This window comes from Xenia sp. Carnegie-2017, unplaced genomic scaffold (genome assembly GCF_021976095.1).
Source record: "Xenia sp. Carnegie-2017 unplaced genomic scaffold, XeniaSp_v1 HiC_scaffold_24, whole genome shotgun sequence".
NCBI lineage: Eukaryota > Metazoa > Cnidaria > Anthozoa > Malacalcyonacea > Xeniidae > Xenia > Xenia sp. Carnegie-2017.
In genome coordinates this window covers 15,629,665-15,650,873 of record NW_025813487.1, presented here as the reverse complement: position 1 = coordinate 15,650,873, position 21,209 = coordinate 15,629,665, and the positions used below count along the sequence as shown (strand labels likewise).

Genomic DNA, 21,209 nt, shown 5'->3' with positions numbered 1-21,209 from the left:
TTGAAATTTTGGTGGCAGTAGTAGGATTCTGTAATATTTCTACATTATTTAAGAAGCAGCAGCATCATATAATCTCCAGTTTGTTTTAAAACAATGCAGGTCGACCTTGTACCATCTCAATTTTCTGCCATTATAAAGCTAAGAAGACGAACTTTTTAGGATTAAATATCTTTGCCGGTTGTTCTGTCCCTTTCACAAAAATTTTGCTCGAATCAAAAGTTTGTAGAACGAATAAAAACGCAAAAACTGTAATTTTGTAATACAAAAGTATTCTTCAATTATCTTACTATATTTTATACATGGGATGCGTTATCCAGTGAAATATACATATCAGTGATTGTAAGTGATACTTTCCAACTTCCTTGAATACAGCTTCCTACACTCCGGAAAGTAAAATCAGAAAAGAAAAACAAAGAGAAAAGAGCAAGTTATTCCAGTTCAAAGAGAACTTACAAAAAGTGTTATTGTGCACTTTAAAACAAGCTTTTTCGTGCTAAATTATGACACTATTTCTACGTATTTTACGTAAACGTATTTAAGTTTGAGCGACGTGTTTTGTAGTTAAATAGATAGACTATTCACAAATCACCTGTGACCTCTCTTGTAGTAGACTATTTTAACTAACAAGTAGTTCAGACAAAGCCATCTGGGGTAAATTGATTAGTTTGAACTTTAAAATGATTATTAATTACTAATTAAACGTAAACATCAAGCATGAAAAGGAGTAGCAAAATAATGATTAACTGAATGGATTTCTTAATTCGCCAAGGCCACCTTGTTCTCATGCGTAGCATAGACTGGAGGTGGTTGAGCGCCATAACCATACCCTGGGGCCTGGGACGGCATTGGCTGCGCGACATAGCCATGGGCATAACCTTGTTGGATTGAAGATTGGTTGGACGTCACGACTACGGCGCCTGCGTTATGAACGGGTACACCAGTGGTCATGACCACGACAGGATCCTACAGTAAAAATATCAAGTGTGATTGGCGAGAGAAGGACAATAAATTTTTGCGAATCAGAGTAAATTTAAAATACATTAAAATGGATCCAACAATAACCGAAGCTAGCTATGTATGCCACTAATAAATCTAATCTCCCGCTGTTTTGAATACTTTAGCGTTGTTAAACGCACAAAGTTTATATAGAACTTGCCAGTTGATGTTTTTCATTAAAAAACGGTCTTTGGGAAGTGGAAACGACTACACGATGTGTTTAACTTTAAACGTAATCAAACTATCATGGCGGAAAACTGCAAGGACTTCATGTTACACAACACGATTTGCACTTTACGCTCAAATATGAACTGGAAGCTGGAAGATCTGAGAACAAGCGGAGCACCACATTCTCCTAGAGTCCTCACGTGACTCATGTGGTGGCTAAGCTATGAAGTCACAGAGTAAAATACTTACACGTGGTGCGCAACATGTTCCCATACATCCAAATATGGACGCAGTGAATGTAACAATAGTGAGAATGATGTAGACGACAAGAACAGCGACAAAAACAGAGTAAACCGTGTCAATATCGTCGCACTTCATGTTCCCTGAAACAAAATATGTAAATAATAACAAATGTCAACGACTGTCAGAATCATTAAAAGGCGAAGTTTATACATCTTTTGATTATGTTATCCTTCGATGACCAAATTGTCCTTTACCAGGCAATAATTTCAGAAAATATAACATTCATGTAAAATGCAGTGATTATCAATGGCAACATATGAATTAAAAATTTTTGAGCTTCCATTACACGTAATTTTATAAGCAAATGTCAGCAAAGTTTTGAAAACGCAAAAACAAAACAGAAAATCACGTAAAGCAAAGTTTTGAAAACGCAAAAACGAAACAGAAAATCACGTAAGCAAAGTTTTGAAAACGCAAAAACAAAACAGAAAATCACGTACAAACGCGAGATGATGGAAGAACACTCGGAAAGCGGGTTTTGTTATCTGTAGGGACATAGTATCAAATGATTTATTTTATACTGAAAAAAATAGAGAAATGAAACTCTTTGCCAAACACCGAGAATGAATGAATCAATGAATGGAAATCTTTATTTAAAAAGGGTCGCTCTGTCATGTGCTAAATGCACTTGTTATCAATAGGGAAAAAAGAAAGAAATATTTGAGTTCAGGTTAATTAAAGCCGTATAATAAACCTTTCATTAACCTCGCTTGCTCTGCCTTTAAAAATAAATATCGCACCTCTGTCTCTAAGTACTAACCTCGCCCTATGGCCTCGATATGTACAAAAACACCTCGGTGCCATATTTCTCCGTTAAGACCTCAAGTTTGGTTAATAGAAGGGCTTAGCAACGCACGCCTTAGCTCTACATAGCATTAAGTTTTCTTCCATACCGAAGAACGTTCAATGTTAAATATGAAAGCAACAAAACACGCCTTACATCTTACTGAATTATAATCAGAGTAGATAGATGTTGATGTACAATAACACTGATCACCCACGTCGCTGCAACTATAATCTCCGGATGACCTCACTTCGTTCATAAGGATTACTATTATTATCAGAATAACACTGGCTACGCTGGAAACAATAACGGCGATGATGTTGAAGAAAAGGGCAAACGCCATCTGAAAACACAAAAATGAGTTTTGAATAAAAACAAATGAACCCAAGTTACATGCAGCTCTGAATTATCTGCTTTTGCAAGTTATGTCTCGTGAAATTGTTTTCTCCATTCTTTGGGTTGCATTCCCCAAGCGTCGATAAACTGACCTATATATCAATCAATGGATGTAGCATGTCACACGTCACGTCCAAATCACTAGAGTTCAAAATACTGCGTAATACAAACCCTAATAATTTTTGAAGCCGTGATTTTACCCCAGACACGCATGTAGTAAATCAATTATTACCCGCGAGAGAATCACAAACACTACACACACGTGTCTTGGGTAAATCTCGCGTGTCTGATATAAGATTTGGCTTCAATTATTTGCTTGTGGTAAGCGTTCAATTTTTTGAAAAATTATTAAGACTTTTCAAAATATATGAAATATGTTTGAAATGTTGATTGTTAAGCATTTAGGATTCAAAACAATCATTGTGGTTATAAGAAAAGGTTTTCCATCGAAATTTCTATAGTTTGTTTGCATTAAAAAGGAGAACATGACAGACATATCCCACATATCCCACATCATAAACATATCCTTCATATCCCACAGCACAACTTGCACTTCACATATCCCACATGACAAACATTCCTACATATCCTACATATCTAACATGACAAAGATACCCCACACGTCTTGCATACCAAACATATTATGGACGCCTTTACTACATTCAATCGTAAAAACACGACAAAACGACAAATCAAATTGAAATGTGTCAATGTCATGTCATGTTCCCGAAGAGCATTTTAAAAATGGAGAAATCAAACATAATTAGAAATTAACTAGAACATTAATTTTCTTAGTCATTTTGAAAGTGTGCATGCATAGTCTTCTACTGCTCTACAATTTATTTTGAAAGTGAATTAAATTTATCAAGAAGTTTAATACACTAAACTGCGGTTAAAACTTAACAAGAGCTATTTTTCAACTGTGCCACAATACTATTCCACTCACTAGAAACTAACAAAACGAAAACTGAGCTAATAAAATCCTTTATAGTTTTATCCTTCTGAATACAGTGAAGTCTTCGCGCGCAGCAAGAAATACATTTTAGAGATAATGAAGTCTTAATTTGTAAATTTTACGGAGATAGTTTTCCAGTTTTCACCGGCGCCATAAGTTGAAATGGCAAAGCCTTAAACTGAGGCCAAGCTAAGTCTGATCTTCTTCTATAGTGAAGAACGCTCAATGTTAAAATAACAAAACACGCCTTACATCTTACTATTGTATAAAGAAAACTTGTACCATAACAATAACACTGATCACCCACATCTGTGCAACGATAATGGGATGACCTCACTTTGTTCACAGCGATTGTTACGACCATTAGAATAACACTACATTGCTATCCATTCCACTTTTCTTCATTAATACAAGGTACTACGTCAAATTTCACTGATCAGGACAAAATTTTTTTGGTTTTGTAGAAGCTGCACTAAATATTAAAGTTCTTGCTCACTTACTTCTAACCGAAGATCTTGTCTCTATTACATACCAATGTCCCAAAACCATCTTTAGTTGCTGTTTCCATGCATTGATTATATAAAGAATGACTTCAAAAATAATTCAAATATTCTTTATTTTAAATTAACATTATAAACTTTTATCAAAGGACACAGAGTAAATTAGTAAATTAGTATGTATAGATCAGAATCATAACTACATTTCTTGTTGAGAAATATATATACAGGATCACTTTTTCAATCAATGTGCCAGAACTTTTCACTCTCCTTTTCATGGTATGACAAAGACAACTTTTATCTATGAAAGTCCTTGCTAATCCAATTTACAATAAAACAAAGTTTGAACCCAAGCAAAAAACCCCAGCGTTCTGGCTTCTGAAATGGCTCACTGAAAAATATTCTTTCTTGAACTGTAAAACAAGATCTTGAGCATAAAGCCTTAACTGAAGATTAACAATCATCACAACCTATGAAAGAGATTGTTGAAAAATACAAAAGTTTACCACTTCTGACATATTGTAAACAAATGTTGTATATAATGTTGAGTTCTAGCTTGGTGTTTTGAGATTTTATAACTTCTTTTTGCAAAATATCTCTCAGTTGTATACAGAATGCAATAAGAATGACTTTAGCAATATTTACACTAACTCTTAGCAATGGAAGTTTATGGAACTTACAGCCTTCTTCATTTCTGTAACACCAATGATTTCACTAGTTTTCTTTTGTTACAATGATAATAAGTGAAAGAATTGTATACTGTAATCAATACTTTTAAAATTATCCTTAAGGATGTGACAGCATAAGTTCTTTTTATGGAAAGGGGAAAAAACAGCATGGAACATTCTTCTACATAACCACAAATATTTAAACTCATTTAGTTTCTTAGGAAGTGCATTTCCCTCGCGAGAAGAAATTGTATTTCACCTAAATTGATTCGTTTGTTATGGTGAAAAGAATTTTGAGGCTTCAACAAAAGTTAGTTCTCATTGTTCAAGACAGGAAAGTGTTCAGATGAGCAACTACTACCAACGTGTGACAGTTTGCTTCAACATATTCGTTGGTCAAACTACCAAGCTGCACTTTGGCCTTTCTTTTTACAACCACAAATGGATATTACTCCTCCAGATGAAAATGGGTGGCAAACGAGTGACGGGAAACTGAAAGTCTGAAGTCGTATGGATGACCATTCCCTAGCGCCGGATTCCTACTTGATAACGTTCATTGTGGTTGTAAGACTGGCTGCAACGTGGCTGTAACTCCCAACGTTGTTTATGTAACAAAGCCGGAGTGAAGTACACAGATGTATGGTCGTTTACTGCATGCAGGAATGTAGATATTGATAACGACAATGATGTTGAATAACAAAGTGTTGTTAATTCAGTAAATTTGTAGCAATCTTCCATAAACGTCATTGCAGTTGAAATTTTGGTAGCAGTAGTAGGATTCTGTAATATTTCTACATTATTTAAGAACCAGCAGCATCATATAATCTCCAGTTTGTTTTAAAACAATGCAGGTCGACCTTGTACCATCTCAATTTTCTGCCATTATAAAGCCAAGAAGACAAACTTTTTAGGATTAAATATCTTTGCCGGTTGTTCTGTCCCTTTCACAAAAATTTTGCTCGAATCAAAAGTTTGTAGAACGAATAAAAACGCATAAACTGTGATTTTGTAATACAAAAGTATACTTCAATTATCTTACTATATTTTATACATGATGCGTTATCCAGTGAAATATACATATCAGTGATTGTAAGTGATACTTTCCAACTTCCTTGAAAACAGCTTCCTACACTCGGGAAAGTAAAATAAGAAAAGAAAAACAAAGAGAAAGAGCAAGTTATTCCAGTTCAAAGAGAACTTACAAGAAGTGTTATTGCGACTTTAAAACAAGCTTTTCGTGCTACATTATGACACTATTTCTACGTATTTTACGTAAACGTATTTAAGTTTGAGCGACGTGTTTTGTAGTTAAATTGATAGACTATTCACAAATCACCTGTCAGCTCTCTTGTAGTAGACTATTTTAACTAACAAGTAGTTCAGACAAAGCCATCTGGGGTAAATTGATTAGTTTGAACTTTAAAATGATTATTAATTACTAATTAAACGTAAACATCAAGCATGAAAAAGGAGTAGCAAAATACTGATTAACTGAATGGATTTCTTAATTCGCCAAGAGCACCTTGTTCTCATACGTAGTATAGAATGGAGGAGTTTGATCGCCATAACCATACACTGGGGCCTGGGACGGCATTGGCTGCGCGACATAGCCATGGGCATAACCTTGTTGGATTGAAGATTGGTTGGACGTCACGACTACGGCGCCTGCGTTATGAACGGGTACACCAGTGGTCATGACCACGACAGGATCCTACAGTAAAAATATCAAGTGTGATTGGCGAGAGAAGGACAATAAATTTTGGCGAATCACAGTAAATTTAAAATACATGAATATGGATCCAACAATAACCGAGGCTAGCTATGTACGCCATTAATAAACAATCTCCCGCTGTTTTCATTACTTTAGCGTTGTTAAACGGACAAAGTTTATATAGAACTTGCCAGTTGATGTTTTTCATTAAAAAACGGTCTTTGAAAAGTGGAAACGGTTACACGATGTGTTTAACTTTAAACGTAATCAAACTATCATGGCGGTAAACGGCAAAGACTTCATGTTACACAACACGACTTGCACTTCACGCTCAAATATGCACTGGAAGCTGGAAGACCTGAGAACTAGCGGAGCACCACATTTTCCAATCCGTGCATCAAAATACAGATACAGTGAATCTACTTTTTTACTAAGAGCACATTCTCCAGGAGTCCTCACGTGACTCAGGTGGTGGTTAAGCTATGACGTCACAGATTAAAATACTCACACGTGGTGCGCAGCATGTTCCCATACATCCAAATATGGACGCAGTGAATGTAACAATAGTGAGAATGATGTAGACGACAAGAACAGCAACAAAAACAGAGTAAACCGTGTCAATATCTTCGCACTTCATGTTCCCTGAAACAAAATATGTAATGTCAACGACTGTCAGAATCATTAAAAGGCGAAGTTTGTACATCTTTTGATTATGTTATCCTTCGATGACCCAAATTGTCCTTTACCAGGCAATAATTTCAGAAAATATAACATTGATGTAAAATGCAGTGATTATCAATGGCAACATATAAATTAAAAATTTTTGAGCTTCCATTACACGTAATTTTATAAGCAAATGTCAGCAAAGTTTTGAAAACGCAAAAACAAAATAGAAAATCACGTAAAGCAAAGTTTTGGAAACGCAAAAACGAAACAGAAAATCACGAACAAATGCGAGATGATGGAAAAATACTCGGAAAGTGGGTTTTGTTATCTGGAGGAACATAGTATCAAATGATTTATTTCCTACTGAAAAAATAGAGAAATGAAACTCTTTGCCAAACACTGAGAATGAATGAATCAATCAATGAAAATCTTTACTTAAAAAGGGTCGCTCTGTCATGTGCTAAATTCACTTGTTATCAATAGGGAAAAAGAAAGAAATATTTGAGTTCAGGTTAATTACAGCGTATAATAAACCTTTCATTAACCAAGCTTGCTCGGCCTTTAAAAATAAATATCGCACCTCTGTCTCTAAGTACTAACCTCGCCCTATGGCCTCGATATGTACAAAACACCTCGGTGCCATATTTTACCGTGAAGACCTCAAGCTTGGTTAATAGAAGGGCTAAGCAACACTCGCCTTTGCTCTACATAGCATTAAGTTTTCTTCCATACCGAAGAACGTTCAATGTTAAATATGAAAGCAACAAAACACGCCTTACATCTTACTGAATTATAATCAGAGTAGATAGATGTTGATGTACAATAACACTGATCACCCTGGTCGCTGCAACTATAATGTCCGGATGACCTCACTTCGTTCATAAGGACTACTATTATTATCAGAATAACACTTGCTACACTGGAAACAATAACGGCGATGATGTTGAAGAAAAGGGCAAACGCCATCTGAAAAACACAAAAAATGAGCTTTTGAATAAAAAAAAATGAACCCAAGTTACATGCAGCTTTCTGAATTATCTGCTTTTGCAAGTTATGTCTCGTGAAATTGTTTTCTCCATTCTTTGGGTTGCATTCCTCAAGCGTCGATAAACTGACCTATATATCAATCAACTGGATGTAGCATGTCACACGTCACGTCCAAATCACTAGAGTTAAAAATTACTGCGTAATACAAAACCCTAATAATTTTTTGAAGCCGTGATTTTACCCCAGACACGCGTGTGTAGTAAATCAATTATTACTCCGCGAGAGAATCACGAAACACTACACACGCGTGTCTTGGGTAAATCTCGCGTGTCTGATATAAGATTTGGCTTCAATTATTTGCTTTAGGTAGCGTTCCATTTTTGAGGAATCAATTAAGACTTTTCAAACACCCTCATACGAAATATGTTTGAAATGTTGAGATTGTTAAGCATTTAGGATTCAAAACAATTATTGTGGTTATAAGAAAAAGGTTTTCCATCGAAATTCTCTATACTTTTGTTTGAGAAACGCTTACAAAGATGTACCCCACATATCCCACATGACAAACATACCCCACATATCCCACATGACAAACATACCCCACACGTCTTGCATACCAAACATATTCCACATACCCTTTACTACATTCAATCGTAAAAAATCCACGACTAAAGACGCAAATCAAATTGAAATGTTGTGCAATGTCATGTATTGTTTTCGAAAGCATTTTTAAAGAATGGAGAAATCAATCATCTTTGAAAGCAACTATTTTATTAATTTTTTTTCGTCATTTTGAAAAGTGCTGTGCATGCGATAGTCTTCTACTACCTGACAAAGTATCTCCGACAGTCGACTAAATCTATCCGATGTTTACACCGAACTCCGGTTAGCCAAACTTACCACAAGGCTATTTTTCTTAACTCCCGCCAAAATACTCAAGACTCCAGGCACGACAAACTAACAAAACGAAAATGAGCATTGTAAGATATTTGTTGATATGGATCGTCCACGTTAGAGCAGCACTGATAAGGACGGTTGGTGTTAGTGTTGGTGTTGATGTGAAGATAACTACCTGTAAGGATGTCGAAACATCAGTCAACACCCACACCAACTGTCCCTCTCAAAATGGAAAAAGAAGTACTAAGCAATTTTCTGATGGTGTAAAAAGACAAAATAAAAACAATTACGATGATCATAAAATCAAAAAGTAATGTTTGTCATAAAATGTAAACATGTATTCTTCGTTAGCAAGCTACTTCATAGCAGCCATGTTGGATGATTTAACAAAGTATTTTCCTTATTTAAAATGCAAATTTCATCGAACATGGCGAACATTCCATTCTTCTCTTACTTCCAGGGGGATGGTTGCAACCCACCAATCGGCAAACGTGTAATCGGTGTCGGTAACACAATGGTGTCATACCGGACTGGACGTAAAATCTCCGTCGATACTCTGAAATTAACTCATTATTCAAACATGCACAAACACTCATTGTACTTATTTTCCGCATTTTTAATAATAATATCCTTGTTACACAGCAGCTCCTTTTTCTACGTGAAATACATCTACAGGTAAAGTATTTCTTCATTCATGCAGTTAAGAATTGTCATTTATTTGGAAAAGTGTTACTTTACAACTTTACAACATCAGTTAACTAAACTTTCAATATACGCAGAAACTATACCAAAACGTTTCGTCGTTAATTCAATTGAAGTATTTTATACAAACGTTTGCATTAATTAAAACTTTGACAATACGCTGGAGGCCTTATGCAGAATTTCCACATACTTGACTTTTAATATCCCATGGATTATTACTGATTTTGATATCAAGCACGCTGTAATTTACAAAAGAACACTCTTTGGCTCTCATTTCGCGAGCAAGAATTATTGAAAAATTATAGTTATTCATTTCCGACACTTTTTAGAAGAGTAAATCAAATTGTGATGACAGCAATTAGCAAGCACACCGTGTCCCTTGGTTTCAATCAATAATTGATTTGAGGATAATGAAACAAAAAAGTCCAAAATTTCATGATAACTTCGTCGCTCTAAAGTAATTTTCATTCCCTAAGTCTTTCTATTTTCATAAGTTTTTAAGGTTTTTCCGCGTGGAGAGGCCTAGTCTTTCATGCTTAGCTCTACGTTGAAAAAGTTTCAAACTGTAGCTACGAGGAAATAACACAAACTTGACACGTAGGGCGTCACTGTACAAAGAAAGCCTATCTTATTGTGTGTAGATAGAAACAAAGCAACCTAGCCACATTTCAACGAACGAAAGCAAATTTTGCGATGGTAAGAGACAATTGAATGCATTTAAGTGCAAGAATAACCATAAAAGTGCTCACTTATCTTACTTTTAAAATACACTTACGCAAAGCGACCATAGGCCAGCGTTCGCTGCGGCTCTTCCGGACAGTTTACTGGCCGAAATCGCACCACAAATAATAGCAATGATAGCAAAACCAAGCATAATCGATCCTGTCACAATGGATCCAATCGCAGTACTTCTTGTCATCACCATTTTCGCCAATGATTTAGGTTTTGGTAGAAACGATGAATAAGCAACAAAAACCTTTAGATTTTCTTCGAACTTCCTCAATGCAAGTGGTCTTAACTCTGTAGCGGAGAAAGCGCAGCTCAAAATATTTTAAGACGTGTGATTTTAATATTTAAATACCTTTACTGCATTGCCATTGGTTGTGAAAATTACCCCAAATTGAATTTTACCAATCACATTGTCCATGGGGAACTTTTTCTATGTAAATGTTTTCAAGAACGTGCTGTGAAATTCTCAAATCCGTTGAATGACGCAAATCCGTTTTAAAAAGTGCGTGTTTGTTTCGGCCATAGACCAGTATTCGCTGCGGCTCTTCCAGACAGTTTACTGGCCGAAATTGCACCACAAATAATAGCAATGATAGCAAAACCAAGTATAATCGATCCTGTCACAATGGACTCAATCGCAGTGCTTCTTGTCATCACCATTTTCGCAAATGATTTAGGTTTTGGTAGAGACGATGAACAAGCAACAAAAACCTTTGATTTCTTTGAACTTCCTCAATGTAAGTGGTCTTAACTCTGAAGCGGAGAAAGCGCAGCTCAAAATATTTTAAGACGTGTAATTTTAATATTTAAATACCTTTACTGCATTGCTATTGGTTGTGAAAATTACCGAAAATTGAATTTTACCAATCACATTGTCCATGGGGAATTTTTTCTACGTAAATGTCTTCAAGAACGTGCTGTGAAATCCTCAAATCCGTTTTAAAAGTGGGGTGGGGTGGTGTGGGAGAGTGATTTATCCTGATTTTAGCATTTTTATGAGGAGATAAATTCAGCAAATTCAGCAAGAAAGTATATCAATGTTTAAAGAAGATTTTTCACAATTTCAAAAAATATCCTATCAAATAAGAGTTACATATGGGGATTGTTGTAAAAACTATGAAATAAAACTGTTCAATGTGCCAACAAAATAAAATACAGTCTGTTGTAAGCGCTTAAAGTGTCCAAATTAAAATTCTCCAATATCTTTTTTCTGACCTTTTGCATAGTTCAATATTTTGACTATGAATTTTCCAGGCGGAAAGCGAATTCATAGTATAAATATAATTGCCCAACATAAAACTTTTAAAATGGCCATGGGTATATAATTTTATTAACAATAACGTTTCGTCTTTAGCTTAAGACATTTTCAGATTACAATACATACATTAGTTAGAAAACATATATACTAGTTATACATTATTTACATGGTGTTAATTTACAAGGTATAGTGATGACATTGTTGTGTGATTTTTGAGTTAAAGGACAGAGTGCTGTTGAATGGAATTAGATAAGATTTAGTGGGATGGAACTGCCTTGGACGTTAAGAGATGGTTAAGCTTAAATATTTTAGGTTGGGCAATTATATTTATACTAATTGACTTTGCCACTGCGTACCAGCTATGTCTTTTATGACAAATTTACATTAGGATTTAATGAATATCGAATTGTTATTAATGTAAAAATGTAAACATCAAGCATGAAAAAAAGTTGGAAAACACTGATTAACTGAATGGATTTCCTAATTCGACAACGCCACCTTGTTCCCATACGTGGTCTGGAATGGAGGAGGTTGAGCGCCATAACCATACCCAGGGACCTGGTACGGCATTGGCTGCACAACATAACCTGGTTGGATTGAAGATTGATTGGACGTCACGACTACAGCGCCTGCGTCCTGAACAGGTACACCAGGGGTCACGACCACTACAGGATCCTACAGCAAACATATCAAAGTGATTGAGGAGAGGAGTTGGCAAATAAATTTTGGGAATAACTAAAAATAAAAGTGCTTAATTTTATCTTCGTGACATATCCTAAACGAGAAGTAGTAATTATATAGCGAGTTTATATTTTTATATGCATGTGTTAATTTTTAAATTTTGTTTAAAACGATTATTAGTACAAATTTCAAAATACATGAATATGGATCCAACAATAACCGAGGCTACCTATGTACGCCATTAATACATAATCTTCTGCTGATTTGAATTTTGTAGCGTTGTTAAACGCACAAAGTTTTATATAGAACTTGCCAGTTGATGTTTTTCATTAAAAAACGGTCTTTGGACACTGTTACAAGATGCGTTTGACTGTAGACAAGACCCTAGTCAAAGTATCATATAAGCCTCGAGGACTTCATATTACACAGCACAACTTGCACTTCACGCACTGCACTTCCTCGACGAGAGCGCATTCTCTAGTAGTGCTCACGTGACTGATTAAGTGGCTAAGCCATGACGTCAAAGATAAAAACACTTACACGTGGTGCGCAACAAGTTCCCATACATCCAATTATGGACGCGATGAAAGTAATTATAGTTAGAATGATGTAGATAACAAGAACAGAGACAAAAACAGAGTAAACTGTGTCTATATCGTCGCACTTCATGTTCCCTGAAAGAGAAAATATAAAGACTAACAAATGTATAACAGACTAGAACATTAATTAGAACATTAATTAGAACATTAATTAGAACTTAGGCTTAACTAGAACATTAATTGGGTGGGTGTATATTCATATATTCAGTTGTGCTCTACTGATTTCTTTTGAAAGTGAATTGAATTTTTTAGCAAGAAGTTTAATACAGGCTAAACGATGCGCAATAAAAAATGTGTAAAAGCGACAAAAAGCCTGGGAATGTGACAACACTTACCATTAAACTATTTCACTCAACTAGAAACGGCTCCGAAATCTGAACCTGTTCTAATAGAAATCCTTTATAGTTTTATCCTTCTGAATACAGTGAAGTCTTCGCGCGCAAAGCAAGAAATACATTTTAGAGATAATGAAGTCATAATTTGTAATTTTTACGGAGATAGTTTTCCAGTTTCAGAGGCGCCATAAGTTGAAATGGCAAAGCCTTAAACTGAGGCCAAGCGGAGTCTGATCTTCTTCCACAATGAAGAACGCTCAATGTTAAAACAACAAAACACGCCTTACATCTTACTGTTGTATAACGAAAACTTGTACCATAATAATAACACTGATCACCCACATCTGTGCAACGATAATGGGATGACCTCACTTTGTTCACAGCGATTGTCACGATCATTAGAATAACACTAATACATTGCTATCCATTCCACTTTTCTTCATTAATACAAGGTACTACGTCAAATTTCACTGATCAGGACAACATTTTTTTGGTTTTGTAGAAGCTGCACTAAACATTAAAGTGCTTGCTCACTTACTTCTAACAGAGGATCTTGTCTCTATTACATACCAATGTCCCCAAACCATCTTTAGTTGCTGTTTCCATGCATTGATTATATGAAGAATGACTTCAAAAATAATTCAGATTTTAAATTAACATTATAAACTTTTATCAAAGGACGCAGAGTAAATTAGTAAATTAGTATGTATAGATCAGAATCATAACTACATTTCTTGTTGAGAAATATATATACAGGATCACTTTTTCAATCAATGTGCCAGAACTCTTTCACTCTCCTTTTCATGGTATGACAAGGACAACTTTTATCTATGAAAGTCCTTGCTAATCAAATTTACAATAAAACAAAGTTTCAACCCAAGCAAAAAACCCCAGCTTTCTGGCTTCTGAAATGGCTCACTGAAAAATATTCTTTCTTGAACTGTAAAACATGATCTTGAGCATAAAGCCTTAACTGAATATTAACAATCATCACAACCTATGAAAGAGATTGTTGAAAAATACAAAAGTTTACCACTTCTGACATATTGTAAACAAATAGCAGCTAAGTTTGTTCTAAGAATCATATAATGTTGAGTTCTAGCTTGGTGTTTTGAGATTTTATAACTTCTTTTTGCAAAATACCTCTCAGTTGTATACAGAATGCAATAAGAATGACTTTAGCAATATTTACACTAACTCTTGATTAGCAATGGACGTTTATGGAACTTACAGCCTTCTTCATTTCTGTAACACCAATATTTTCACTAGTTTTCTTTTGTTACAATAATAATAAGTGAAAGAATAGTATACTATAATCAATACTTTTAAAATTATCCTTAAGGATGTGACAGCATCAGTTCTTTTTATGGAAAGGGGAAAAAAACAGCATGGAGCATTCTTCTACATAACCACAAATATTTAAACTCATTTAGTTTCTTAGGAAGTGCATTTCCCCGTCAGAAGAAATTGTGTTTCACCTAAATTGATTCGTTTGTTTACAGTGAAAAGAATTTTGAGGCTTCAACAAATGTTAGTTCTCATTGTTCATGCCAGGAGAGTGTTCAAATGAGCAACTACCACCAACGTGTGACAGTTTGCTTTAACATATTCGTTGGTCAAACTACCAAGCTGCGCTTTGGCCTTTCTGTTTACAACCACAAATGGATATTCCTCCTCCAGATGAAAATGGGTGGCAAACGAGTGACGGGAAACTGCAAGTCTGAAGTCCTATGGATGACCATTCCCCCAGCGCCGGATTCCCTACTTGATAACGTTCATTGTGGTTGTAAGACTGGCTGCAACGTGGCTGTAACTCCCAACGTTGTTCATGTAACAAAGCCGGAGTGAAGTACACAGATGTATGGTCGTGTACTGCATGCACGAATGTAGATATTGATGACGACAGTGATGTTGAGGAAGAGGAGTTTCTAGATGATGACATTGACGACGAATTCGAGGCAGACCTTTAAAAACAGCGCGCCTTGTCTTGCACAATATGATTATGACTTTCAAAATATTATCTTCGCAAGAAACACCTCTCTGGAGGTGTCCAACGGGAATGAAAGAAAATCGGTCACAGATCACGGACTATATGTAGAGGAAAACTGGTAGAGAGTTTTAACCCTGAAGCTCTGATTTTTTGGCTTTGTAACGACTGAAAAATAAGATGGCAAGTTGCATTGAAATTTGAAAGTTGAAGGTGACGAGGACAATTTCAGTTTTGTGAGGCATTTTTAGAAGGTGAATACTGAAATTACAAATTTACAACAACATAAGAACAAAGATATTCATATCTTCAACATATTCATCGATATTGAAGTTGTTCACATAGGAACTGGTTGAAAACTTTGCTTCGCTTAATGACGACAGAGGTACTTTACTTTGCATATTTTGATGCAACTTACTATTGTTCATCAAAATGTCTTTCTATTATTTTTCTATGTCGATTTGTTTTGTTTCTTTACTGATATAATAAAGACGTAATTTGAAATTATTATGATATTAGCGATGTGAATAACAAAGTGTTATTAATTCAGTAAATTTGTAGCAATCTTCCATAAACGTCATTGCAGTTGAAATTTTGGTAGCAGTAGTAGGATTCTGTAATATTTCTACATTATTTAAGAAGCAGCAGCATCATATAATCTCCAGTTTGTTTTAAAACAATGCAGGTCGACCTTGTACCATCTCAATTTTCTGCCATTATAAAGCTAAGAAGACGAACTTTTTAGGATTAAATATCTTTGCCGGTTGTTCTGTCCCTTTCACAAAAATTTTGCTCGAATCAAAAGTTTGTAGAACGAATAAAAACGCAAAAACTGTGATTTTGTAATACAAAAGTATACTTCAATTATCTTACTATATTTTATACATGGGATGCGTTATCCAGTGAAATATACATATCAGTGATTGTAAGTGATACTTTCCAACTTCCTTGAAAACAGCTTCCTACACTCCGGAAAGAAAAACAAAGAGAAAGAGCAAGTTATTCCAGTTCAAAGAGAACTTACAAGAAGTGTTATTGTGCACTTTAAAACAAGCTTTTTCGTGCTAAATTATGACACTATTTCTACGTATTTTACGTAAACGTATTTAAGTTTGAGCGACATGTTTTGTAGTTAAATAGATAGACTATTCACAAATCACCTGTCAGCTCTCTTGTAGTAGACTATTTTAACTAACAAGTAGTTCAGACATAGCCATCTGGGGTAAATTGATTAGTTTGAACTTTAAAATGATTATTAATTACTAATTAAACGTAAACATCAAGCATGAAAAAGGAGTAGCAAAATACTGATTAACTGAATGCATTTCTTAATTCGCCAAGAGCACCTTGTTCTCATACGTAGTATAGACTGGAGGTGGTTGATTGCCATAACCATACCCTGGGGCCTGGGACGGCATTGGCTGCGCGACATAGCCATGGGCATAACCTTGTTGGATTTAAGATTGGTTGGACGTCACGACTACGGCGCCTGCGTTATGAACGGGTACACCAGTGGTCATGACCACGACAGGATCCTACAGTAAAAATATCAAGTGTGATTGGCGAGAGAAGGACAATAAATTTTGGCGAATCACAGTAAATTTAAAATACATGAATATGGATCCAACAGTAACCCAGGCTAGCTATGTACGCCATTAATAAATAATCTCCCGCTGTTTTGAATACTTTAGCGTTGTTAAACGCACAAAGTTTATATAGAACTTGCCAGTTGATGTTTTTCATTAAAAAACGGTCTTTCGAAAGTGGAAACGGTTACACGACGTGTTTAACTTTAAACGTAATCAAACTATCATGGCGGTAAACTGCAAGGACTTCATGTTACACAACACGATTTGCACTTCACGCTCAAATATGCACTGGAAGCAGGAAGCTCTGAGAACTAGCGGAGCGTCACATTTTCCAATCCGTGCATCAAAATACAGATATAGTAAATCTACTTTTTCACTGAGAGCACATTCTCCAGGGATCCTCACGTGACTCATGTGGTAGCTAAGCTATGACGTCACAGATTAAAATACTCACATGTGGTGCGCAACATGTTCCCATACATCCAAATATGGACGCAGTGAATGTAACAATAGTGAGAATGATGTAGACGACAAGAACAGCGACAAAAACAGAGTAAACCGTGTCAATATCGTCGCACTTCATGTACCCTGAAACAAAATATGTAAATAATAACAAATGTCAACGACTGTCAGATTCATTAAAAGGCGAAGTTTATACATCTTTTGATTATGTTATCCTTCGATAACCCATATTGTCTTTTACCAGCCAACAATTTCGGAAAATATAGCATTCATGTAAAGTGCAGTGATTATCAATGCCGACGTATGAATTAAAAATTTTTGAGCTCTTTTACACGTAATTTTATAAACAAATGTCAGCAAAGTTTTGAAAGCGCAAAAACAAAGCAGAAAATCACGTAAAGCAAAGTTTTGAAAACGCAAAAAAACGAAACAGAAAATCACGTAAGCAAAGTTTTGAAAACGCAAAAACGAAACAGAAAATCACGTAAGCAAAGTTTTGAAAACGCAAAAACGAAACAGAAAATCACGTACAAATGCGAGATGATGGAAAAACACTCGGAAAGTGGGTTTTGTTATCTGTAGGGACATAGTATCAAATGATTTATTTTCTACTGAAAAAAAATAGAGAAATGAAACTCTTTGCCAAACACCGAGAATGAATGAATCAATGAATGGAAATCTTTATTTAAAAAGGGTCGCTCTGTCAGGTGCTAAATGTACTTGTTATCAATAGGGAAAAATGAAAGAAATATTTGAGTTGATATGTTAAATATGAAAGCAACAAAACACGCCTTACATCTTACTGAATTATATTCAGAGGAGATAGATGTTGATGTACATATACACTGATCACCCACGTCGAGGCAACTATAATGTCCGGATGACCTAACTTCGTTCATAAGGATTACTATTATTATCAGAACAACACTGGCTACGCTGGAAACAATAACGGCGATGATGTTGAAGAAAAGGGCAAACGCCATCTGAAAAACACAAAAAATGAGCTTTTGAATAAAAAACAAATGAACCCAGGTTAAATGCAGCTTTGTGAATTATCTGCTTTTGCAAGTTATTTCTTGTGAAATTGTTTTCTCCATTCTTTGAGTTGCATTCCCCAAGCGTCGATAAACTGACCTATATATCAATCACCTGGATGTAGCATGACACACGTCACGTCCAAATCACTAGAGTTCAAAATTACTGCGTAATACAAAACCCTAATAATTTTTGAAGCCGTGATTTTACCCCAGACACGCGTGTGTAGTAAATCAATTATTACTCCGCGAGAGAATCACAAAACACTACACACGCGTGTCTTGGGTAAATCTCGCGTGTCTGATATAAGATTGAGATTTTTAATCATTTAGGATTCAAAACAATCATTATGGTAATAAGAAAAAGGTTTTCCATTCGAAATTTTCTGTACTTTTGTTTGGGAAACGCTTACAAAGGCATATCACACATGACAAACATATCCCACACGTCTTGCATACCAAACATATTCCACATACCCTTTACTACATTCAGTTAATCGTAAAAAATCCACGACTAAATACACAAAACAAATTGAAATGTTGTGCAATGTCATGTATTGTTTTCGAAAGCATTTTTAAAGAATGGAGAAATCAATCATCTTTGAAAGCAACTATTTCATTAATATTTCTTCGTCATTTTGAAAAGTGCTGTGCATGCGCTCCCTGACAAAGTATCTCCGACAGTCGACTAAATCTATCCGATGTTTTACACCCAACTTCGATTAGATCAAACTTACCACAGAGCTATTTTTCTTAACTCCTGCCACAATACTCAAGATTCCAGGCACGGCAAGCTAACAAAACGAAAATGAGCATTGTAAGATATTTGTTGAAATGGATCGTCCAAGTTAGAGCAGCACTGATAAGGACGGTTGGTGTTAATGATGGTGTTCATGTGAAGATAACTCTCTGTAAGGATGTCGAAACATCAGTCAACACCCACACCAACTGTCCCTCTCAAAATGGAAAAAGAAGTACTAAGCGATTTTCTAATGGTGTAACAAGACAAAATGAAAAACAATTACGATGATCATAAAAATCAAAAAAGTAATATTCGTCATAAAATGTAAACATGTATTCTTGGTTAGCAAGCTACGTCATAGCCGCCATGTTGGATGATTTAACAAAGTATTTTCCTTATTTAAAATGCAAATTTCATCGAACATGGCGAACATTCCATTCTTCTCTTACTTCCAGGGGGATGGTTGCAACCCACCAATCGGCAAACGTGTATGTTAGCTACGATATGAAAGTGATCTACTGATTATTTACACGTGATCTACTGTAGTATAGTAATTAATTTATAGAGAATTAGTATAAGAAATGTAGTAAAATAGTTAGAGCATGATAAAAAGTTTAATGAGTATTATTAAGTAAATAATTGTTTCAGAATAATATGTTTCACGTAGGAAAATTGTATAATTAGATATGGACATGAGCATAAAAAGACACAGAACTTAGAAAAGACGAGTTTACATCTGCAGCTTCGATTATGGAAATAGATAACAAAATTTAGAAATAAATTCTGTTATCTATTATCATAATATCATAATGGTGTCATACCGGACTGGACCTATAATCCCCGTCGATACTCTGAAAATAACTCATTATTCAAACATGCACAAACACTCGTTGTAATTATTTTCCGCTTTTTTAATAATAATATCCTTGTTGCACAGCAGGTCCTTTTTCTACGTGAAATACATCTACAGGTAAAGTATTTCTTCATTCACACAGTTAAGAATTGTCATTTATCTGGAAAAAGTTTTCAACTTTACAACATCAGTTAACTAAACTTTCAATATTCGCAGAAACTATACCAAAACGTTTCGTCGTTAATTTAATTGAAGTATTTTATACAAACGTTTGCATTAATTAAAACGTTGACAATACGCAGGAGGCCCTATGCAGATTTTCCACATACTTGACTTTTAATATCCCCATGGAAACACAACCACAAATGCCATAAATAAAATTAATCTCTTTAGAATATAAGATCACTTTCACAATAACTATTGTCGTTTTTTTAAAACTATTTCAAAATTAACAATTAAACTCGACGGGATCAATCGCCGCCATTCCTTTAGAAAATATGCAGAGAATCTTCTTTAGTCGAGATTATTACTGATTTTGACATCAAGCACGCTGTAATTTACAAAAGAACACTCTTTGGCGCTCATTTCGCGAGCAAGAATTATTGAAAAATTATAGTTATTCATTTCCGACACTTTTTAGAAGAGTAAATCAAATTGTGATGACAGCAATTAGCAAGCACACTGTGTCCCTTGGTTTCAATCAATAATTGATTTGAGGATAATGAAACAAAAAAGTCTTACTTTTAAAATACACTTACGTAAAGCGACCATAGGCCAGTATTCGCTGCAGCTCTTCCGGACAGTTTACTGGCCGAAATCGCACCACAAATAACAGCGATGATAGCAAAACCAAGCAAAATCGATCCTGTCACAATGGACCCAATCGCAGTACTTCTTGTCATCACCATTTTCGCTAATGATTTAGGTTTTGGTAGAGACGATGAACAAGCAACAAAAACCTTTGATTTCTTTGAACTTCCTCAATGCAAGTGGTCTTAACTCTATAGCGGGGAAAGCGCAACTCAAAATATTTTAAGACGTGTGATTTTAATATTTAAATACTTTTACTGCACTGCTATTGGTTGTGAAAAATACCGAAAATTGAATTTTACCAATCACATTGTCCATGAGGAATTTTTTCCTTATAAATGTCTTCAAGAACGTGCTGTGAAATCCTCAAATCCGTTTTAAAAGTGCGGGGGTGGGTGGG

General features: G+C 35.2%; 1 protein-coding gene across 5 annotated transcripts; it reads right to left on the bottom strand.

The window, feature by feature from the left end:
- Positions 1 to 428: 428 nt before the first annotated feature.
- On the bottom strand, positions 429 to 21,034 carry LOC124450627. 5 transcript variants are annotated; one of them, XM_047001252.1, is made up of 6 exons: positions 20,758 to 21,034; positions 19,142 to 19,198; positions 18,192 to 18,353; positions 2,477 to 2,486; positions 1,414 to 1,547; positions 429 to 963 (listed from the first exon to the last, which is right to left on the bottom strand). In XM_047001252.1, the coding sequence occupies exons 1-6, from the start codon at positions 20,905 to 20,907 to the stop codon at positions 757 to 759; spliced, it is 720 nt and encodes a 239-aa protein (XP_046857208.1). In that variant the 5' UTR covers positions 20,908 to 21,034; the 3' UTR covers positions 429 to 756. The 5 variants fall into 5 exon arrangements, with proteins under 5 accessions (XP_046857208.1, XP_046857204.1, XP_046857207.1 ...); XM_047001248.1 differs by lacking the exons at positions 18,192 to 18,353; positions 19,142 to 19,198; positions 20,758 to 21,034 and adding exons at positions 9,032 to 9,088; positions 10,506 to 10,780 and having other exon boundaries at positions 2,408 to 2,594; XM_047001251.1 differs by lacking the exons at positions 18,192 to 18,353; positions 19,142 to 19,198; positions 20,758 to 21,034 and adding exons at positions 9,032 to 9,088; positions 10,506 to 10,780 and having other exon boundaries at positions 2,417 to 2,594.
- Positions 21,035 to 21,209: the final 175 nt, after the last annotated feature.